Below are 20,504 nucleotides of genomic sequence, written 5' to 3' on the forward strand. Positions count from 1 at the left end.
AATCACTATATGTAACTTTGAATGTGGACTGTACAGAAGGTCAGTCAAGCAGAGCAGTACCTCAGGTGGAACTGTTGGCATGGGAGCAGGTTGCCCCAAGGGGGAAGTTCCGCCCACACCCTAGATGCAATCTGGAAAGTTAACTGAGTTCTCTGTGTTTTCATTGCTGCTGAGCTACTGAACCTGTATCTTGCAGGAATTTCATTTTTGTTCCTGTGTAACTGTTTCTGGGACTACCACAGTCACCTTCCACTGTTGTGACATTTCTACATTGTCTATCTTAGCTTATAGCCACTTGTCCATGAGGTGGGGTTTTATACTTGGTTTTAGCCAAGACAGATGTACAGAAACACATGTAAACATGAATGTGTGTGTGTGTGTGTGTGTGTGTGTGTCTGTGTGTGCCTGTGTGTGCGCGTGCGTGCGTGCGTGCGTGTGTGATCAGCACATGTGGACAACATGTTGCAGCTATCATCACGGAGTTCATGCTAACATGCTGTGTGTGTTTAGTGTGGGTGTTAATGCTGATGGGACAGGAAGAAAGCTCATTAAGTTTTGTGGCCCCTGGACGTCCGCTGGGATGTTGTGGCATCAGCAGAAAGGACAGGGAGGATGTGATGCAGCAGACATACACACTTGTTATTCTTCAATTAAAGCGTAAAGAAAACTGAAGGAGTGTGTTGGTGTCGTCCTCGTCCTTCCAGATTAGGTTACATCACAGCAGAGAAGGACTCCCTCACATCTCCACCCCTGCTGCTCTCTCCTCTCTGTCCTCCCAGCCTGCAGCAGGAAGATGGGGTGATGGGTTTTCCAGCCTCAGCTGGAGCACATGTTATCACTGTGACTCCCTGAAACCTCCATCCAGACTAAATATTTTGGCAGAAAGCAAATGAGAGGTCCTGCGGGCCCCAGCCCGACCCTCAGGGCTACAGGCCAGGAAGCTCTCCTGAGGGTGCTAACACAGTGCACCAGTGACCTTTAGGTTGTGGAGTTTGGGTGAGGGGGCATGTGGATTAAGACAGCTGGTCTAGACTCTTTCATGGGAATCAGTGATATCAGCCTAGAGCTACTTGTTGTACAGTAACTTATCACACGTACAGTATATCAGATGTGTTCCACAGACTAAGGATACAGTCGACTGGACTGATGCCTCAGTATCACACACAGACGCAACAAAGTGAAGAGCAGGCTCTCTGAGATAAATGTCCTGCAGGAGGATCTCGATAAAGAGCTGAGACCCACAGCGAGGGAAGGAAAACATGTTCCCTTATACATGTCAAGGAGTGGCAGCAGCTTAGCAACACACACAGACCCAGTCTACAGGATCCGGACTGCACTCAGAGCCAGGCTTCAGTCTGAGCCAGTCTGTACCTTCAGTCTGTACCTTCAGTCTGTACCTTCAGTCTGTACCTTCACTCATTAACCACAGGGACAGCTCACAGAGTCACATGCTGCTGTTCAGCTTCATTACTCCTCAGGACACAAGGCACATGCAGGAGAACTGTGTGTGTGTGTGTGTGTGTGTGTGTGTGTGTGTGTGTGTCAGATCATAGTGTATGTAAGATTTCTTCAGAGGTCACAGGTTGTACCTGATTAAACTCCGGGTGGAAAATCACAGATAACAGGTAGAGGAGTTTTAGTCAATGTTTTCTTTCTTTAAGTGAAAACTCGGACACTGTTCATTTACATGAGAACAAGGTGTGTAAGAGCTGTTCACTATACAGAGGGGAAGTTAAATAAGAACCTTGTTCCAGAAGAAAAATCCTGTTGGTTTCTCTTGTTAAATTACCAACACAAAAAATGTCTGTGTTGGAAAATATCTACGACACAAATAGATAAGTAAACTCCAATTCCCAGGGTGCAGTTTGGTTGGAATTATCATATCACTGGGCTTGATGTTTTGTGACAGGGTAAAGAAAAATTTTTATTTTTTACTTTTTAGAAAACTGATAATACAAGAAGCTATAGCTCCAGTGACTTTAGATCTTGACAGGCTCCTTCTCCATGGCAACAGCAGCTCAGACTCATGGGTATTGTAGTATTGAGCTAGCCAAAAGAACCCGTTAGTTAGAAAATCATTCATATAAGTGTTTCCTGATCTGGATCCTCCTGTGCTCAAGATTTGGTGAAAACTAGACAACCAGAATGCGTTTTTTTAGATACAGTGAGAGAGAGAGACAGGGAAGTTGGAGAGAGCAAGAGAGAGAGAGGAGGGGGGGGGGGGGGTGACATGCAGCAAAGGACCACAGGCCGCTGCATTTAGGACGAAGCCAACCAATGGCACATGCTCTGCCAGGCGAGCCACCAAGGCGCCCCAACTGATTCCAATTTCATGTGACCACTGATGTCACCTGGACCACAGAGCAGCTTTCACGGGTGTTATAGAGGAACTTCAGAAGAACAGGAATGTTCTAATATTCTAATAAAGTGAAAACAGTCTGACATCAGGAGGCCACTTGTTTTTCTTCGTTGTGAGGTTTAGCTGCAGTTTCAGTCGTAGCTACAGACTCATGTTTATCTTCCTGAGCACTTGTCACTGTCGTCAGAGCACGTGGTTGTGGCACTGCAGGTACAGTGGTGTTACTGTTACTTCAGCAAATCATGTTCTTTATGTTTTGGGGAAAACAAAAATGTTTTCAGTCCAAATAGTTTATTCTATGATCTGGAAACCTCTTATTTCACCACATGGTGTCCTCTACATGTTAAATTAAACAGATAAGCCTTCATCACTCTGAACCAGTGAACATGGAGTATACAACAGCATCATCATCATCATCATCATCATCATCATCATCATCAAATAGTTGGACCATGTGGTGTCAGAGATGATTTCATTCAGTGCTGTTCTGTCTTATTGCACCACTGCTCTGACGAATATATGGAGAGAGTGGTTCACTCAACATATATGTGAAACATTTCTGTGCCTCACCCTTGACTCATCAAACATTAGCCAAGCTTTTCATGCCGGTGTGTTTTTCCACCTTTGCTTTAGGACTGGACTAATCCAAACGAGTCCTCTAAAGTGGACTAAAGAATGTGAGGAAGTCTAAACGCAGTTTCCTTTTCTTTCACGCTGCACATCTGGTCCTTTGTTCACCACTGCTCCAGTTTCTTCCAAAGAAAAAAAAAAGAGGTTTAAAACTAGTGATTAAAACAAGCTAAGCTAAGTTCCATCCACTTGGCTGCATGTCACCAGGTGTGGCCTTCTCATAGTCACCTCACAGAGGTCGGACGTGCTCCACCGCACCGTGGACGCAGCAGTCATCAGACGACAGCGCCAGTTACTCTTCTAGGATGTGAGAGGACGAGTGTTCAGACCACGTCGTGTTCCAGTCCGTGGTGGCGCTGCTCGATGAACAACAACAAGAACCATGAACGTCTCAATACATTCGGACACATTTCAAATGCATCGGCAGCACAGACACAGTTATTTCAGTTTGGTTCTGTCAGTCGTCGACTGTTTGGTGGGAAACGTGGACTTGAGATATGTTGTCGAAAATTAGTTGTACTACACTCAACCTGTTTGAACTAGTGTGTATTTACTTTTTATTAGGAAAAGACTTTGTGTTATTTTTTTCAAATTCTGTGTAGAGATGATGTTGATGCACTGTGACATTTGTTTTTACTCAAACTGAATATGACCATGAAATACAAAGTTTTCTCATAGCACCCTGATGTGGGTCTCATGTTATTCATTATATTCATTCAAGTTATCATCACCATGATTTCTGGACTTGTTTAGATGTTCTCTCAACACACTGATACCAACAGACTTCACTCTGATCCCTGGCAGCGCTGCAGCTCCCGCCCCATGGCCCCATGGGTATCTTGATTAAAGTAACAGCAAAACAAGTCAGTGGTGGTTTGTAGAGAACTACAAGAACTGGATTGAACACCAGGATGTGGACCAGCAGGTCTGATCAGGTTCTACGGAGACTCGGCGGCAGAACAAACGATTGAACTTCTTGTTTTTATGAGTTTTAGTCATATAACAACATGTTTGACTTTTTGACTATTACACATTTGAAGCACACTAATGTTCACCATGTTAGTCAGGGCCTTTCTTTGTGTTTTGGATAAAGAGAAATACAATTAAATCTCTGTTGTGCGTTGTGTTGGTGGGAAACGCAGGTTTAGTGTGTTTCTTTTCTGGCGTTTTCTCTGAGTCAGAGTCAGGAGGCCAGTTTCTTGTTGAAGTGATCTAGAAACATCTTTGAAAGCTCAGGTAGCTGTGAACTCAATAAGCAGCCAAGCCGTCCCTCTGCTCACGCTGTGAATCTCATCTCATGCTAGAAGGAGTGGAGAAAAGACAACAGTGAGAGAGGAGGAGGCTGGAGAGCGCAAGAGCCGTGGAAACTATGTGGAGTGGCTTCAGTGGAGCGAGGAGCCGGCTCTGTGACGGGACGGCAGGGCCGAGCTGAGAGGGAACAAATCGGGCTCTGCTGGAGATGAGAGGAGGGGGGGGCGGAGGCTGGGACAACGCTTTGAACCAAGCAGCACGCCGCCATGTCCCAGCATGCATCAGGATGTTGCTACGGTGGCCGAGATCAGCGGTCATTCAAAACCTCAAAATGAAAGTTGAGATTTTACTGTAATCATTGATATCTGCACCTGCACTTTTCAGTCAATAGATGTCATAATAATAATAATAATAATAATGATAATTATATATCACTTCTGCTACATTCTAAATGAGGTGTTGAATATTGGCAGCCTCCTGCATAGTTTCATCTGACATTTATCCACAGAACAACACTTTAACACAGACACAGTCACTGTGGATGTTCAGCTAAGGTAACTAGTTCATCCTCTGTTAACTAGTTCTTCATATTCTTTGTACAAGATGAAACCTAAAGAGAAACTATCAAAAAAATATTTTTACACCTGGGTCTTATCATCATCATACTGGTTTGGTAACGTTTTACTCACCAACTATCTTGGATTAAATTGGATTAAATCTGTGACACCGTTTAAAGTTCCTCTTATCAAACATATGAATTATATATTTAGAAGATTTTTCTATCAAGAAAATCCCTTCTTCACCTTAGACGGCCTTGATGTAACTCTACACCTCTGCCTTATTCAGTAAACACAGATCTGTGAACATGCAAATTAGCCCTGCCTCTATCTCCACCTGCGTTCAAGTGACAGCGACCTCTAGTGGCTGTAGTAACTCTGAGGAGGAAATCAGCTGACACAGTGTGAAGAGCAACACAGTCCTCGTTGGGAGGAGGTCGGGGTGGATGGATCATGACAACAGTCAACATGACAACAGTCAACATGACAACAGTCAGCGTTGTTACTTTTAACCACAATTGTTCGATAACTTTCACCTTTACTATTGTAACTATGATAACGAACGTCCTCCAACCTTAACAAAAGGCTTATTTTAACCCAGACTACCATCCTTCTATTGTTTTTGCTCTTACTGTAACATGTGTTGGGATTTTTATGTACTGACGTATCTCCAGCTGCTGCCAGGAGACACTCCTATGAGACATGGTCAAGGACAAACCCACTCATTAATTTAAATATTAAAGGCACTTTTATCAGGAAGTAAATAGAGATTTACCCCAATTGGGAATTTACAGTCTGGGTGCATCTTGCATCCCTGATGTATTTCCTGCAGACACAGAGCACAGCAGCTCAGTGTAGTCTGGCCGCTAAATGTGTTCTAATACCGTAAATCAGTGAATTACAAAGTGAAAGACTGGACTGGACCAGTTTGATGGGAAAGGCAGACTTACTGAGAAGTCAGTGATGGTGCAATGAGCAATGAGCTGGAATTTAGTTTCCTTCATCCTGGAACAGCATTACGTCATTGTTATTCTATCTATCTATCTATCTATCTATCTATCTATCTATCTATCTATCTATCTATCTATCTATCTATCTATCTATCTATCTATCTATCTATCTATCTATTTATCTATCTATCTATCTATCTATCTATCTATCTATCTATCTATCTATCTATCATGTATCTATCTATCTATCTATCTATCTATCTATCTATCTATCTATTTATTTTGTGTTTCTTTCCCTGTAAAGTGGCCTTGGGTACCTTGAAAGGTGCTATAAAATGCAAATTATCTATCTATCTATCTATCTATCTATCTATCTATCTATCTATCTATCTATCTATCTATCTATCTATCTATCTATCTATCTATCTCATTAGTAGGTGTTGACAGTGTCAGCAGGGTAATAGTGTAATATACAGCTGGTGTACAGTAAGATCCTGGATCAGTGCTGGTCTACACACTGCAGTGACACCTATTGGCCACTAGAGGGCAGACATGTGGACTGTTTGAAATAACTGCTGAATAAATGAGGGACCAGTGTTCCCTCTGTTTTATCTCTGTGTTTGGTCTCCACCAGCTCCGGAGGAAACACCTGGATCTAAATGCTCCACAATGTTCACCTGCTGTCTACCTGAGCAGGTGGGGCGCTGAAGCAGAGTGAGAGAGCTCTGCAGAGCTGATATGAACTGGAGGGTTGGTGGTCATTACCTGTGGCTCCGTCACTACAATTATCACTTTTCACATTACACATATTTTATATTGTTCATATAAAATTATTGATTAGTGCAGGTTTAAACAACTAATTGGTTGTTAGAAAATAAAATGTTTCCATCTTGACAACTAGGATACTGAAGACTGTCTGAAAATGTGGAAGTGTTGGTGACAAAACGTTTTCAATAAAGGAATTTCCAAATGAAAAGCTGGGAGCTGAAGTTACATAACCTCTAAGGCTGCGTGCAGATGACAAGCCGAAAGCTGGTGCAGCTTTAAGATGATTTAGAGAAGTAAAAAAAATAATAACACAGCCTCATGTAATGTCTTATGGTATGGAGACCAATAGATAAATAATAAATATCACAGTGATGAACCGATATGTGTTTTCATTCATAAGTTTAGATGTATTTATTAATATTGTATTGAGAAACTAACAGCAAAAGTAATACTAAAGTGAGTAGAAATAAGTAAAAAAAAATTAACAATAAAAATATCAAGACCAGAGACAGTAAATACATCACAGTCTCTGACATGCATCCATGAGTAGGTACTGTACATTATTGTATTATAGATGTGTACATGAAGTAAAAGAATATGAGAATAAAGTTACACTGTACATGATACACAACTACTGCATGTGTCTGTATTTAGTCTATTTGCAGTAAATTATTGTCAGGAGGAAAATAAATAATCATGTTTTAGTTTTTTTTTTAGCTTGATGATGATTTTTGCAGCTTTAAACTTTATTTATTTCACCGCCTGTTGTTTTCACTGACAGTTGACAGAGAACAACACAGCAGAGCTCAGAACCAATCTGTTGGAAAGAGAGCAGCCAAACTCATGAGCTTCATTGAAACCACATGAAATGACACTGTATGTCATCAATGAAGAGCCCCCTCGCCCCACCACCTCCACCTCCCCCCCCCCCCCCCCCCCCCCGCCCCGCTTTCCCTCTCTCTGCCATTGGCTGCCTCCAGCCGTCCCGCCTCTCTCAGTGATCCTCTGCTGCTGATGCCGGTAACCTTTAATAACGCATGAGCTCCAGCAGCAGCCGCCAAGAGGAGTGAGAAGACGAGAGAGAGGCTGGTACCGCTGCTGACACGGGGACACGCTGCAGTCGATTCTCCCCCCGAACAGCTTCCTATAGAGGAGAGGCCGAGGCACAGCTCAGAGCGGACTCAGTCAGACACACACTGAGGCAGGTTTACACACGGAGGCTGCAGGATCACTTCATACCGGCGAACAGGGGCTGCTCCCTCCTCCACACACCTTCATGCTGCGGGATCAATGCGCGCAGAGACACCGGTGCGTAAAGTTGGTGATCTGATCCGCCCCGTCTCCCGCTCCCACTGTCACCGGAGGACCGCTGTGTTGCTGAGGTCCCGGGTCCAGCGTGGATTTTAGAGCCCGTCATAGTGTCGTTGTTGGATGGTAAGGTTTCCAGCGGAGCGCTGCTGGGAGACCTTGGAAGTCTCTCTGTGAACGAGCCACATGCGTGTGGATATGGATTTGCTTTTACTATAGCCAAGATTTGCCGCGGTTTTTTAAAATATTCGTTTTTCATCTTTTGACTGTGTTTTTTGTGTTGGTATCGGTAGATTTTTTTTTGACTCTTCAACGACCGCAGAGGTTTCAGGTCTCATCGTGTGGAATTACAACCATGAACTTTGTTGTCAGTTTGGTACAGATCCTGTTGGCAGCGGTTCTTCACCTTCCCACTGTAAAGGTGAGTCTTCATGCTGATATTAACTATTGCATGGGGACGGGTGCTCTCTCTCTCTCTCTCTCTCTCTCTCTCTCTCTCTTTCTCTCTCAACTGAGCTGCTTTGTCGCCTCGGTTATTCTGACTGTGACACATGTATTTAACACAAAGATAACAATGTGCTCATCAATAATCACACAGGGAAATATTGTCTCTTTATAAAAAAAAACCTGAAATTACACGTGTTAATAAATGCAGTTTTTTTCCTGTGTGGGTTAAATATCGTATATAATATATAATCCTCCGTCTCTGTTCTTTTTGTTGAAACAGTACATGCCCTTCTTTTTTGTTTAACAAAGCCAGACTCTATTTAAAGTCAGTCAGGTTAAGATTTACTGTATAAAACCTCAGAGAAACGCTTTATTAAATAAGTATCAAGGGTGTTTTGACTCTGACAGACAGTCATTTCATTTCGGCACATATTGGAGAATTTATTCCTATAGAAATAAAGCCTTCATTTGGTGTGATCCTCGTTGTCTACGGCCCAGTAAACTGTGTGGAACAGACGTGGGAATAAGTCTTAAAGTTGTGGTTTTGATTAACTCAATGCTGCTTGCTGTGTTGCCTGCGCGCCGACCTGAATATTAACTCATCAGATCCACAAAAAGTTTCTCAGTCATCATTAATGTAATGGCTTGTTAATATTTTTCGGAGGGTGAGCATAAAAGTGATAGTTTTGTGAACGGGGTTCTGCTGGAGGCGCGCCTTCCTCGGAGCTGAACAGTCAGTGCTCTGCTATTCAGCCGCAGGGTTGAGTCCCAGTCTATTTTTTTTCTCACGGTGATCCGCAGCGTGAGGAAGCTGAGACCCGGTTTCTCCTGTCCCGCCGCCCTGCGGGATGCCCACCAAGTTCCCACGCAGGCCGAGCTGCTTTCTCACGCAATATCTGCGCCGGTTACAGCAGCCACATAAGGTGAACGGAGATCTCCCAGGGATGGCGATTCGTCACGTCAACGTTATACGATCAAAACAAAGGCCGCTTCCTGTCGGACCTTTCAAAATAAAACAGCCATATGCACGCAGATTGAATAGAAATGAACGCGTCTTTTTTTTTCTTTTAATTAAAACTGATTTTAGCTTTCCTCAATTTTGCATGAACTGTGAATGAATGTGAACTGATTCTGGTCAAGTCAGGGTTAATCTAATTTGCAGGGTTAACTTTAACCCCATCACCTCAGTGTTGCTACAACTCTTTACTTTTATCTTCTAATGATTAAAACACGAGCGCAGACTTTTCCAAGTGATGTATTATTTCCATTGAAACTTAATTTCTTATCTCTTCATTAAAGGTAGCCTCACATTTTTTTTTTATTTCGAAGGGGAGTCAGTCTTGCTCCTCCTGTGTGTGTGTAACTTGACAGAGCTGATGCCCGGTTAAGTCAGTGATAGAAAGGAGGGAAAAGACTATAACAAGGTGTTTGACACCTGTAGTGACAGAATTAATTCTGAAAATGAAAGCTTTGCATGTACCATGTGCTCTGACACTAGCAGTAAAAATGAAGGAGGAAGATTTGATGTTGATGATGATGATGATGATGGTGATGATGATGATGATGATATGTGTATGAAGGCCGTGCTGACTTCAATGAGAAAGATTAAATCCTGCTCTGATCTCTTACAGACTGCCAGCATTAACAAGGGAGTGGAGAAGAGTAAAAATGAAGGTAAGTGTCTGTAACAGAGCTTATGACCACAGGGCCACCTAGTGGACATGACATGAAAAGTTTATCTTCAGTAGTTTCTCTAAAGGTCTGGATCTTTGACAGGTGTAGGTGTATTTGTTCCTCACTGTGAGCTGAGGGTTGTTTTCTGTACCGAGCAGACGGGAATCAAAGTCCCAGCGGTCAAAGGTCTCAGTCTCACCTGGTCCAACACTCAAATGTCTTACCTGGGACTTTGGAGTTGCCATAAAACCGGTGCTGATTTCAAAACAGTATTCAGGTTTCACAAAGACAGACTTTGACTGCGGCTCAGATAGAACAAATAGTCAGACTTTAGATAGACGTCTAAATTCATCCGTTGCACAAAGCAGTTTAGTTCTCGACTATCTTAAACCGGACTGTGGTACAATGATTTCTGGGTAAATCAAGACTTTTTTCAAAATAAAAAAAAAATAGCAGACTGAGGAACCGCATCCAGCTGCTGAGCTCCGTTTACCCTCAGCAGAAACTGTTTGTCTTTTGGGAGAATTCAACAGTTACAAGGACGTTTAACTTTGGAAGTTCAGCGAAGAGTGAAAAAATAAAAATCTGATTTGGACTTTTCTCCATAACAGTGTTAGCAAACCACAAATTATGAGCCATTTTTACCCTTTTTTGTTGTTTGGTGCTACTGATCAGCGCAGGTGTCATTGATTGTTACCATGGTAACATTGGTCTCAGACCTGAGTTAGCCTGGAGGTAAGGTGTCTAATGGTTTTGGCTGAAAATGAGTCAGCGTTGTCTTTGTGAAACGGTCTTATTAACATTAGACTAATCTGTGAGAAAAACGAAGACTGGCCTAACGCTACACACCAGTCTGAAATGTCTTTGTGAAACCGGCTCCTGGAGTTAATGTGAGAGAGAAGGTGGAAATCTGCCAAGGCCTCCGCAATAATCTGCAGCTGTTCCAGTTTTGGTTTCTGTTTTTTCTCACCTGTTTGTGGTGGAGGATCACAGTCAGCACACGAGCCGACTGTCAGCCTCGGTTCATACTCATGTTTATCTGACAGTGACAGACAACGTTGTGTTGAGGGCCAAGGTTTGTCCTGTTGACTGGTGATGAACAGAGACACAGGCCAGTCGGTACAGACAGGTTGTGTGGTCGGTGTTTGTGGAGCAGCAAGTCTGCCATCTGCACGCCGCTGACCTTCACGCACCCACACTGTCAGAGATCACACCACCTGTCAAACGCTGTCATATACAGGGAGATAAGACTGTGGCCTGATTACTGCTGCTGCGCAGCTCTGAACTCTTTGATAAGATTTGTTAAATCCACCTCAGCCACAATGGAGACTAACACAGTTTTCAACAAGAAAAGATCCACAAAAAAATATACAGTTTTATTTTTAAAAGGCTCAGTAATTTACTGAAACAGCTGCTCACTGTAGTTTCTACGGGACTATTTTCAGCGGCGGATTAATCCACATTTGGTGCAGTAGTGAGTAGTTGTGGCGGCAGCAGGATGGTGTGTGACTGAGTCAGAATAAACTACAGTGTCTCGATGATGATGATGATGATGATGATGATGAAGGAAGATGGCTCCCAGAGCTGCAGTGAGACTCTGATGTGTTTTAACAGTTTCTGGAAACAATGGAGCTCTGTGACTCAGAGGAGTCAGTACCAGGCTGTTCTGGTCCGGAGGAGACGTTCAGGCTGGTTCAGGTCGTCCTGTTAGATTTAGTGACGAACCTCCAGGAGGATCTGTTACAGGATGATGTAAGACGGAGGAAATCTTTTGGTTTTGGATGCAGAACCAGTTGAGCGAGTTGGCATGAGGCTGCCGTCTGCTGACAGTCCTTTGAACCAGATCCACCCAGCCAGTCTCTGTCCTGGAGCAGGTGTGGGGGTTTAGCTGCTCATGTCTGCTGGCCAGGTCACCTTGGAGCCAGACCTGCAGCGTCATTCATTTCAGAGCTGGAGAGGTACATGGCACTGCAAGTGGAGATTTTATTAGTCTTTTCAGTGAGAGCTGCTGCTGGTGTGATGAATCTGTGTGTGTGATGTGTGAATGCTCCACAGTCTGAGCAAACTCTCTGTGTCTCAGGGACAGGGCGAGGGAAATAATGCGTCACAGTCTCTGTATTATTTGTTGGATTTTGAAAATCAGTCTGTAGCATTAATCCAGAGGCAGAGACTCAGGGGTGGGCTTCCTGGGGTCACATGTCAGAGGTGAAGCCTGGCGCCACAGAGCCTGAGGTCACGGCTGCTCCGACAAACCAGGGGTCAGGAGTTAACCAGGGGTCGCTGGGAACCCAGTCTGGTGGACTGTGGGAGGGATTACTGTGGGCTGCACAGGGCACAGGCAGGTCCCTCAGTCAATTGGCTTGTATATGGTTTGTAGTGTAAAGAGCCACCGAGAGTGGCTCTGTATCTGAGCTTCATGGAACATGGTTTCATCCCTGACTCTGGACCAGTTTGATGTAGAAGAAGTGGCTTCAGTTCTGTGGCTCTGTCTGTTTATCCTAATGTCTGTTCTTAGATAAATAACCTAATGTTGAAGAAGACAGGAAGTTGATTCTTACATCATTCTTTTCACTTTTCTCTCTGGTCATAAAGCTGATGAATGATCTCTTCTTTTTTAGTCGTCCTTATCTCTGAAGTCATCACCAAGAGCATGTGTCAGCCCAGGGAGGTGCTGGTGGACATCTTCCAGGAGTATCCAGAGGACACGGAGCACCACTACGCGCCGTCCTGCGTGGTCCTCAAGCGCTGCGGAGGCTGCTGCATGGACGAGGCGACGGAGTGCGTTCCCACAGAAACCCGCAACATCACGTTGCAGGTGAGTTGGTGGGGGTGGGGGTGGGGCACCTTGTTGAACTTAACCAATAAAACAAGGTGCTGAATCAGTCACAGACCACTGAGAGGCTTGATGCTAGTACCTGATAATCACCAAGACTCTCAACCTCAGCTTCATGGTCTTCTTCATCAATGGACGGAGTTTGCCATTAGTTGTCATGGAGATGACAACATCATCTATCACATAACTGAGTTTCCAAACTCAGGCCACATTATGACTACAAGCCGTTTCCATAAAAACTCCGCTCATTAATGAAGATCATGAAGTGTGACTGAGAGCTTCAGTAAAACCTTGTAAATGGACCCTGTGTTAAGATTATTGTGTCAAACCACAGTGACGAGTGAGTCAGGGTTAGTAGCTGTGGATTATGAAAAGGGGGGGGGGCATCAGGACCAAGTTTTGTTGGACGGTGTGAGACAGTCCAGCAGCGGAGAGAGTGAAGCGGCGAGGCCTGGTATCTCAGATGTGTGTTTACTTCAGGTCTCTTTGTGGTGTTTAAACTCCGCTGTGTGAATCTAAACCTCATCTCATGTCCTCTGTTTCACTTCAAGGTGATGCGGTTTAGACCGATGGTGACGCAACATACTATTTATTTAAGTTTCACAGAGCATCAGAGCTGTGACTGCAGGTAAGAGACACATTTCGCACGCTCCCTCTCACAGTGACTGTGGTGCAGTACAAGCAGAAATCTAACTCTTCTTCTATTTTATTTTCAGGAAGAAGCCAGAAGTTCAAGAACTGAACGAATAGTAAGTACGTGTTCTGTGTCTCTGTGTTTCTGTGTTTCTGTAGCTGTGGATAGAGAAAAGCAGGGTTTTCTGTAACGTGTGTTTGATGTTGGTCAAAGTGGGTGAAGCAACGACATCATCCCGACAGGATGTGCCTTCGTGTTCATTCACGCCTTCTCCTTCTTCTCCTCCTCCTACTGAAACAACATGTAGTGAAGGTTCAGTGTGTGTTTGGTGACGCCACAGTTTAGCTCAAAAGTCATTCAACTGAAACGTACCGTGGTGGTTCCTGTAGGAGGTGGATCCTGTCCTCCACCTTTCTTTACAGAGCTCAGCTCTTTTTATGGCAGCAGCTTTACTGCTTTATGGTGCGGCCATAACAGCGTGAATGATTGAGGCGTAGACCACCCGCCGCTGTCTGCACTGAGTTGCACAAACCTGACCCTCGGCCCTCGTCTACTTCCGCAGTCTAATCATAGCGACAGGTGTCACGCAGTCAACCTATTTTTATTTTTAGAGGTGTAAATAGAGGATGAGCTGGGAGACGAGCTGAAGGGAGGACTCACTCTGTCACAGCTGACACAGGCCTGCGTGTGTGTTTGCATGGGGTTTGTGTGTCTTGGCTTCTCAGCAGTAAGTCAGGTTATTTAATTGGATAAGAGGAGTACGTGTGTGTGTGTGTGTGTGTGTGCGTGTGTGTGTGTGTGTGTGTGTGTGTGTGTGTGTGTGTGTGTGCCCAGCTGTGGCCTGGTGGGTTAGACTTTGATTGAGGAGGGATGGCATCATGTTAGTCGAACTGGTTTATCATGGGGCTGAACTGCGCCCAGCCTGTGATGGAGGTGGAGGTGGTCTACAGAGGATGTGCTCGTTCAGACATACAGTTGCAGGAACACACATCCTGACACACCGGATCGATATCCGCCTCTGCTAATGAGGGGACCAGATCAGAGCAGCTGCTCTGTCGGTTGATCACGTCCTGTTTGGTTTGATCAGGTATTGATGGAGCCCTGCAGGATTGTCCTGGCCCCTGCTCAGGTGTCTCCTCTCTTTGAGTCGAGGCCTGTTACCTGTGTCCTTTTTCCACATATGCAACAACTGCACTTCTGTGGCAGTGAGATGAAGTTTCCATGGCATTTCCTCTCTGTCTCTATGGGGAAGGGTTATCTTTAAGGCTGTCTGCTTTACTGCTGCTGCTTTTACTTCCTTTTGGGGGCTTTGTTTTTTATCTGATGCCACATTTCCTTCACAGTGAAAGTGGAGAAATACAGACATGTGGAGTGTGCAGCTAAAGATCACTGCAGCCTTGAGAGGTTCACTGATAAGTTCAGCTCCGGTTGTTTTGCTCCTGTTTTCATACAGGAGGTGTAGAAGGCCACACAGAATTGATCCTGCTGCCGAATGTCTGCAGAGCAAATCACTTAGATGAGACAAAGCATAGTTCCTTCATATATCTAGTTCTGTCCTTGTTGTGTCTCTGATGTGACCTTCTGTCTAAATAAACCCAGCACTGTAACAGATAACAGTGTCTACCTCAGCTGACTGTGAACTGTGACTGTGCAGCTCCTGGTTCTGGTTCTGCAGTGATGACGTACAAACTTGCTGTGATCAAGAATTTAACAAAAACAAATTATTTAATGTAAACTTGCATGAATATTTAGTTGACAGACAGTTCCTTCATGTGATGAAAGTGTGTTCCTTCTGAAACAGAGGCTCAGGATCAGTGACCAGCTGATTTTTGTTGACACCTGTTAGTGTAGGATGATGTCACCGTTCAGGATTCGTTGATTTCCACAAAATGTTTCATTGTTGTTTAAGTAGGAAGTTCTGAGCGTGACGGCAGTGGACTTAGTGCAAAGCTTCTGGAACAGACTACAGGGCCAAATGGCCTGAGGCTGCTGGAGCCACAAATCCTCTTCTGTGTAAACCAATGCACATATTGTCTTTACAATGCGATCTCAGTGAGGGGAGGGTTGGGGGTGAGTGGGGTGGCGGGTGGGGGTGTTGCATGAGTGTCTGTGTCGCCCTTTTCTGCAGAATTCGCTGCACTAGCTTAGATCTCTTTCTCTCTCTCTCTCTCCCTTTTTGCTTCCCTTGCAGCCACTGTGCGCCTTGCTCAGAGAGAAGGAAACGCTTGTTTGTGCAGGACCCTCTCACCTGTAAATGTTCCTGCAAATTCACACAATTAGACTGCAAGTCCAGGCAACTTGAGTTAAACGAAAGAACTTGCAGGTTTGTTTACCATACATATCACGATAAACAATGTGCCTTGAATCCCCCTCTCTTTCCTCCCGTCTGCCTGTCTCTCCGCCCATCTCTGTGCCTGCAGCGTAGCTGGAGTTCCTGCTGAGAAACGCATGCTTCTCCGTGCTCCTCCCTTCTTCTTCCTGCTCTGTGATGTTGTGTTGGTGTTTGTAGATAGGATTGTGGCAGCTCCGTGCTCGCTCCGTCTCCTGTCAGATACATCCGATTTAAAAGTCGATGATTCCTTAAAATTACCACTGAAGTGTTTGTATGTGTTGTGTATTACATGTATCTGTTTGCATGACACTGTTGTTCAGCTCGGACGTTAAACATCGTCAACATTCATTATTATAAGTGTGGGTTAGTGTTAGAAACACCAGACCACATGTTCATATAACGTCATTGTGGATGAAGTAACGATCAGCCGTTATCTACTGTTCACTTCCTCCAACCTAAACCAGCACTCAGGTGGTCTGCCCCCGCCCCCTGACCTGTTTCCTACAGCAGATACGCCACAGATAATATGTTCAAAATCACTGTCCACTTTATGATGTGACAATGACCTGGTAAAGGGTTGGTCACGCTTCGCCCTAAAAACAACTTGGTTAGGTTTACAGAAAGATTAAAATACGTACTTGTTAGGCTTAGAGGACCTTCATCGTCTTGGTAACAATAATAAACACGTGGTTAAGGTTAGAGAACGACCGTGGGTGAAAGAAACAGCGTTGACTCTTGGTGTGAAACCGAAACTAAAGTCCAATGTTTTGTCGACCCAGGTCACATGACTTCCTCCTTCAGTCCCGTCATTATTGCTGCGGCCACCAGAGGGCGCTGAAGTAAAACTGAGCTATGGGTCGCGATAAACTGCGTTCTCATCCACACACAGAAATCTAACCTCCACAGTTTGTTTATCTTCAGCTTCTTCAGCAGCTGCTGTTCAGAGAGAATCTTTTGTCTCTTTGATGGACAAAGAAAAGATTGTTTCTGTGTGTTAGCTGGTTAACATAAAAAGTCTTTTGTGAGCCAGTTCATGGAGCAGCATGTAAACCTGTAGAGGGCCTGTTCATCCACATTGTCTCACTTAGCTCTGGGGGTGGTCCCACTGTGGCTGCCTCTAATACAACAGAGGTCAGTGCAGTTTAATTTGCGGGGGGTCAAAACATTGAAAAAATGATCTTTATGCCCTTCACCCATAACTATCCACTGACTCTCAGAGTGGCTGTTCCTCCAGCAGAAAGTAGTTCCAGTCAACGCTGACTTTAACTCTCTCTCAGCGTCCTGATTGGCCGAATAATTAAGGTGCCTCAATCTCATGACACAACCTCTACGTCCTTACTGGACTTTGGTTGGGGGACCTCCGCTGCATGTGACACCCCCATCTCTTCCCCCTAATTCCTGCCATGTCAGTGACTGTTTTGTGGGAAATACAGTAGGAACCTGATAAAATAGAGTCTGCTCAGCAATTTCAACTCACACTGAGAAAAAGTCCATTGATGAAAATCCTGATGAAGACCATGGGATAAGGCTGAAAGCTCTCAGGGGGAAGAGTTCATCAGCGGGCCTTTATTAAGTTCGTAGCTTGGCTATTTATATATATATAGATATATTTATGTACCTGTGGGGGGGGGTGCATGTTAGTCCGTGCTGACGGGGGTTGGGGTGGGGGGTGTTGCTGATGTGTTCATGCTGCTGCTGCTCTCTGCTCGTGTGTGTCGTTTGCATCAACACTAACGAGCGGAGGTTAAATCTGCAGCACAGAGCTGCTGGGAACGCTGCCCCGAGTTACGAAGGCTGTGTTTCACGACCTCCCCCGACCCAGCCCCTTCCCTGACCTCTGACCCTGAGGGCCCCCCACACTGCTTTGGATTTAGAGAGCCACACACTTCTGGGGGGAGTGACCACTGACATGATTCCAACTGGCTGCTCAGTGTTCAGGAGAGAGGGTGGAGGGGACCTAAGGGTGGGGGGTCTCTGGTTAGGTGCTTGATCACCCACACCACACAACCCCCCCCCCCTACTGTTCCTGCTATAACCTCACCCCCCTGAGTCCTGCTGCTTAGCCGCCACAGGCTCAGAAAACATAGAGACATGAGACCAGAGACCAAACCTTTAACTGTCCAGCAGAAAAAAAAACAAGTGGTGGAAATTGACCCAGATCATCTATAAACCCCCCCCCCCCCCCCCCCCCCCCCCACTATCACCTCTACTTCCTGTTCTGCCCCTGTTTGTTTTGTTGCATGGAGTAGTTGTGTTGTAATCTGTGAGACGAGGCTTGTCACTTAACCAGATTCTCCTCTTTGCTTCCACAGATGTGACAAACCGCGGAGATGAGACCAGCAACACTGTTATGAAGGAATTCTTTTTTTGGCACAGCACTTTGAAACCTGAGGATGCATTCCCTGCAAGGACAAGAGACGACAAAGCAAGACAGGACACTCTGGATGCAGATCTTGCCACTGTCAGTTTTCAGCCTGATGATATTAATATATATGTACATATACTATAAGTACATCGACAATGTGTATTGCTGCTACGTAAAAAAGACACTATTTAAAGCAAACGAATACGCCGCTGGCGTGTGAATGGGAAACCTCTCAGTGGTGTTCCGCTCGAGTGGAACTGAGAGAAGAAATCTTTTATTTTATGTAACACTTCACTGGATGCTGGTCTGCTGTGGATATGAACATCTTAAATATTTCTGAGTAAGAAAAACTGGTGACCACGACTTCATGGAGCAGTGCAGCAGGAGCCGAATCCGCCTCTGAAGAGACTGAGGGGGGTGGGGGGGGCAGAGGGAGGACGAGGAGGGGGAGGAGTGCCTGTTGTACTTGAACTGAATGGCAGGTCCAACGACTGTTTCCTCTGTGACATGATGTGAAGTTGTGTCTCCACTGTATGGACCCGCTTCAGCAGGTGTGAGGACACACCTGAAGTGACTGTGGTCTCGTGCTGTGGTGATGGATAATGTGAAGATGACTCTCTTCCCTCAGGGAGGGGTTACCTGATGAAGGCTGGACTACAGATCAGATGATGGTGAAGTAAAAAAGGTCTGATTCAGTGTTTAAACTGGGTTAGAGTTTGGCCTATCAGGGTCAAAGGTAACGATGCCCCGCCTCTTCCTGTTCCAGCCTCCTTCAGGTGACCTCTCCCTGGTCGGGTCTCTCTTTGTGCACAGAGTTTATTATTTACACTTTGAGGTATTGTGTTTCTTTCACAACATGTATTGAGACCAGGCTGTCTAAAGGGATATTACTGTAGTTTCTACGTAGAAGAAGAAACCAGACGAACTGATCTCAGAGCAGATCAGCACCTCACTGTAGAAATCCACAACCTTCCAGTTTCCTTATTTATTGGCTTTGTATGTGTTCCAAAGAAATCGTCACGTCCACAACAGAGCAGTTCATCATAAACCATCTGTGTAGATATCCCTCTGTCTAGTACACTACATCTAATTTATAGAATATGTCCAGTATTCTGTGTTATATATTTATATGCAGTGTTAATTTTTGTTTTCAGTCTGTCTGGAGACTGAATGGAGAACACGTATGACTGTGACTGAAAGACAAAGCTTTGACATTCCTGATTTAAACGAAAGCTGTGTTTCACACCAGCCGGAGGGGGATCATGGTGGGCCTGTTGACCGATAGTAACCCCAGCCACCAACATGTGGGAATGGAGCGCCCAGCACAGGTGTTTCTCATTCTGGACTGGGGTGGTGGACATGTGGTTTTGCACTTGTGGACCCGAAGACACGTCATACTGAGGACTGAAGGAGTCTCATAGCCACTGATCAGCTCGGACCTAAACCAAGTGAAGACTGTCCAATCAGACTGAGGCCTCTGGTCTGAGGGCGGTGACGTGGCACAGTGTTTCACCAAGGCGCTAACATCGTGTCACAGTGTTAAACTGTGGTTCAGGAGGATACAGCACAAATCAAAACCTGTAACTGTTACCACACGAGGAGAAGACCTGACATATTAGAATGATGATGATGATGAACAGTGTTGAAGAAACATCAGACGTTACAATTAAAATGCTGATATATAAATAAGGTCACTAATACACTATGTGTCACCATATATTATGTCTATTTATTAAATATTATAACTGGCTCAGATCTAATGTCCTGGAGCTGGGAGCTAATCATGTGACACAGAACAGATTAGTAATTAGAACCCTTACATCGCCTAAGCAAACTAGAACAATCCTGAAGTAACACTCTAAGCTAAACCCTTAAATACAGTATATATGTGTGTCAGTCAGACATCAGCAGCATGTTTCCAGCTAACAGCCGAAGAGCAAGAGAAAACAAGAAGAGCTGAAGCTTCACCCAGTGTAAACAAGTGAGATTAGTTAAATTAATTTGAGGGAAAACAGTAAAATTAAAACATCTACACTGAAACACTCCCTGACTGACAGGAGCTCAACCAGTCAGTTACTGACTGTCCTGTGTATATAAGACTTTAGACCAGGTCTATTCACATTTATCCGTCCACACAAGGCTGTGATGTTCTCAAGCTGAGTCATGCTGAAGGTTCTCATTATCCGATGCTTGTAGCCTGAAGCTGCTGCACAGAAAACGTCCTCTCCCGAATCCTGTCTGTGTCTCTGTTAGCGCCAGCTGTGCCACAGCTGTTCCTGCGCCGCCACCCTCAGACCAGCGGCCTGAGACCGGCTGCTGGCCGACGCCTCTCCGCTCCTCATCGTGACTACATTCTACATGTATTTAAATGACTTTTTCTTGAGCTTGTACAGCAA

At 44.9% G+C, this 20,504-nt stretch overlaps 1 protein-coding gene across 4 annotated transcripts; it reads left to right on the forward strand.

The window, feature by feature from the left end:
- Positions 1–7,512: 7,512 nt before the first annotated feature.
- Positions 7,513–19,808, forward strand: vegfaa (vascular endothelial growth factor Aa). Of its 4 annotated transcripts, XM_056380995.1 has the most exons (9): positions 7,513–7,949; positions 8,117–8,244; positions 9,902–9,944; positions 12,563–12,759; positions 13,329–13,405; positions 13,494–13,526; positions 15,603–15,734; positions 18,056–18,525; positions 18,560–19,808. In XM_056380995.1, exons 2-8 carry the CDS (start codon positions 8,179–8,181, stop codon positions 18,075–18,077), a joined length of 570 nt encoding a protein of 189 aa, XP_056236970.1. In that variant the 5' UTR covers positions 7,513–7,949; positions 8,117–8,178; the 3' UTR covers positions 18,078–18,525; positions 18,560–19,808. The 4 variants fall into 4 exon arrangements, with proteins under 4 accessions (XP_056236970.1, XP_056236968.1, XP_056236972.1 ...); XM_056380993.1 differs by having other exon boundaries at positions 7,517–8,244; XM_056380997.1 differs by lacking the exon at positions 15,603–15,734 and having other exon boundaries at positions 7,530–8,244; positions 13,494–13,530.
- The last annotated feature ends 696 nt before the right edge of the window (positions 19,809–20,504 follow it).

Source organism: Seriola aureovittata, chromosome 7 (assembly GCF_021018895.1).
Source record: "Seriola aureovittata isolate HTS-2021-v1 ecotype China chromosome 7, ASM2101889v1, whole genome shotgun sequence".
NCBI classification, from domain to species: domain Eukaryota; kingdom Metazoa; phylum Chordata; class Actinopteri; order Carangiformes; family Carangidae; genus Seriola; species Seriola aureovittata.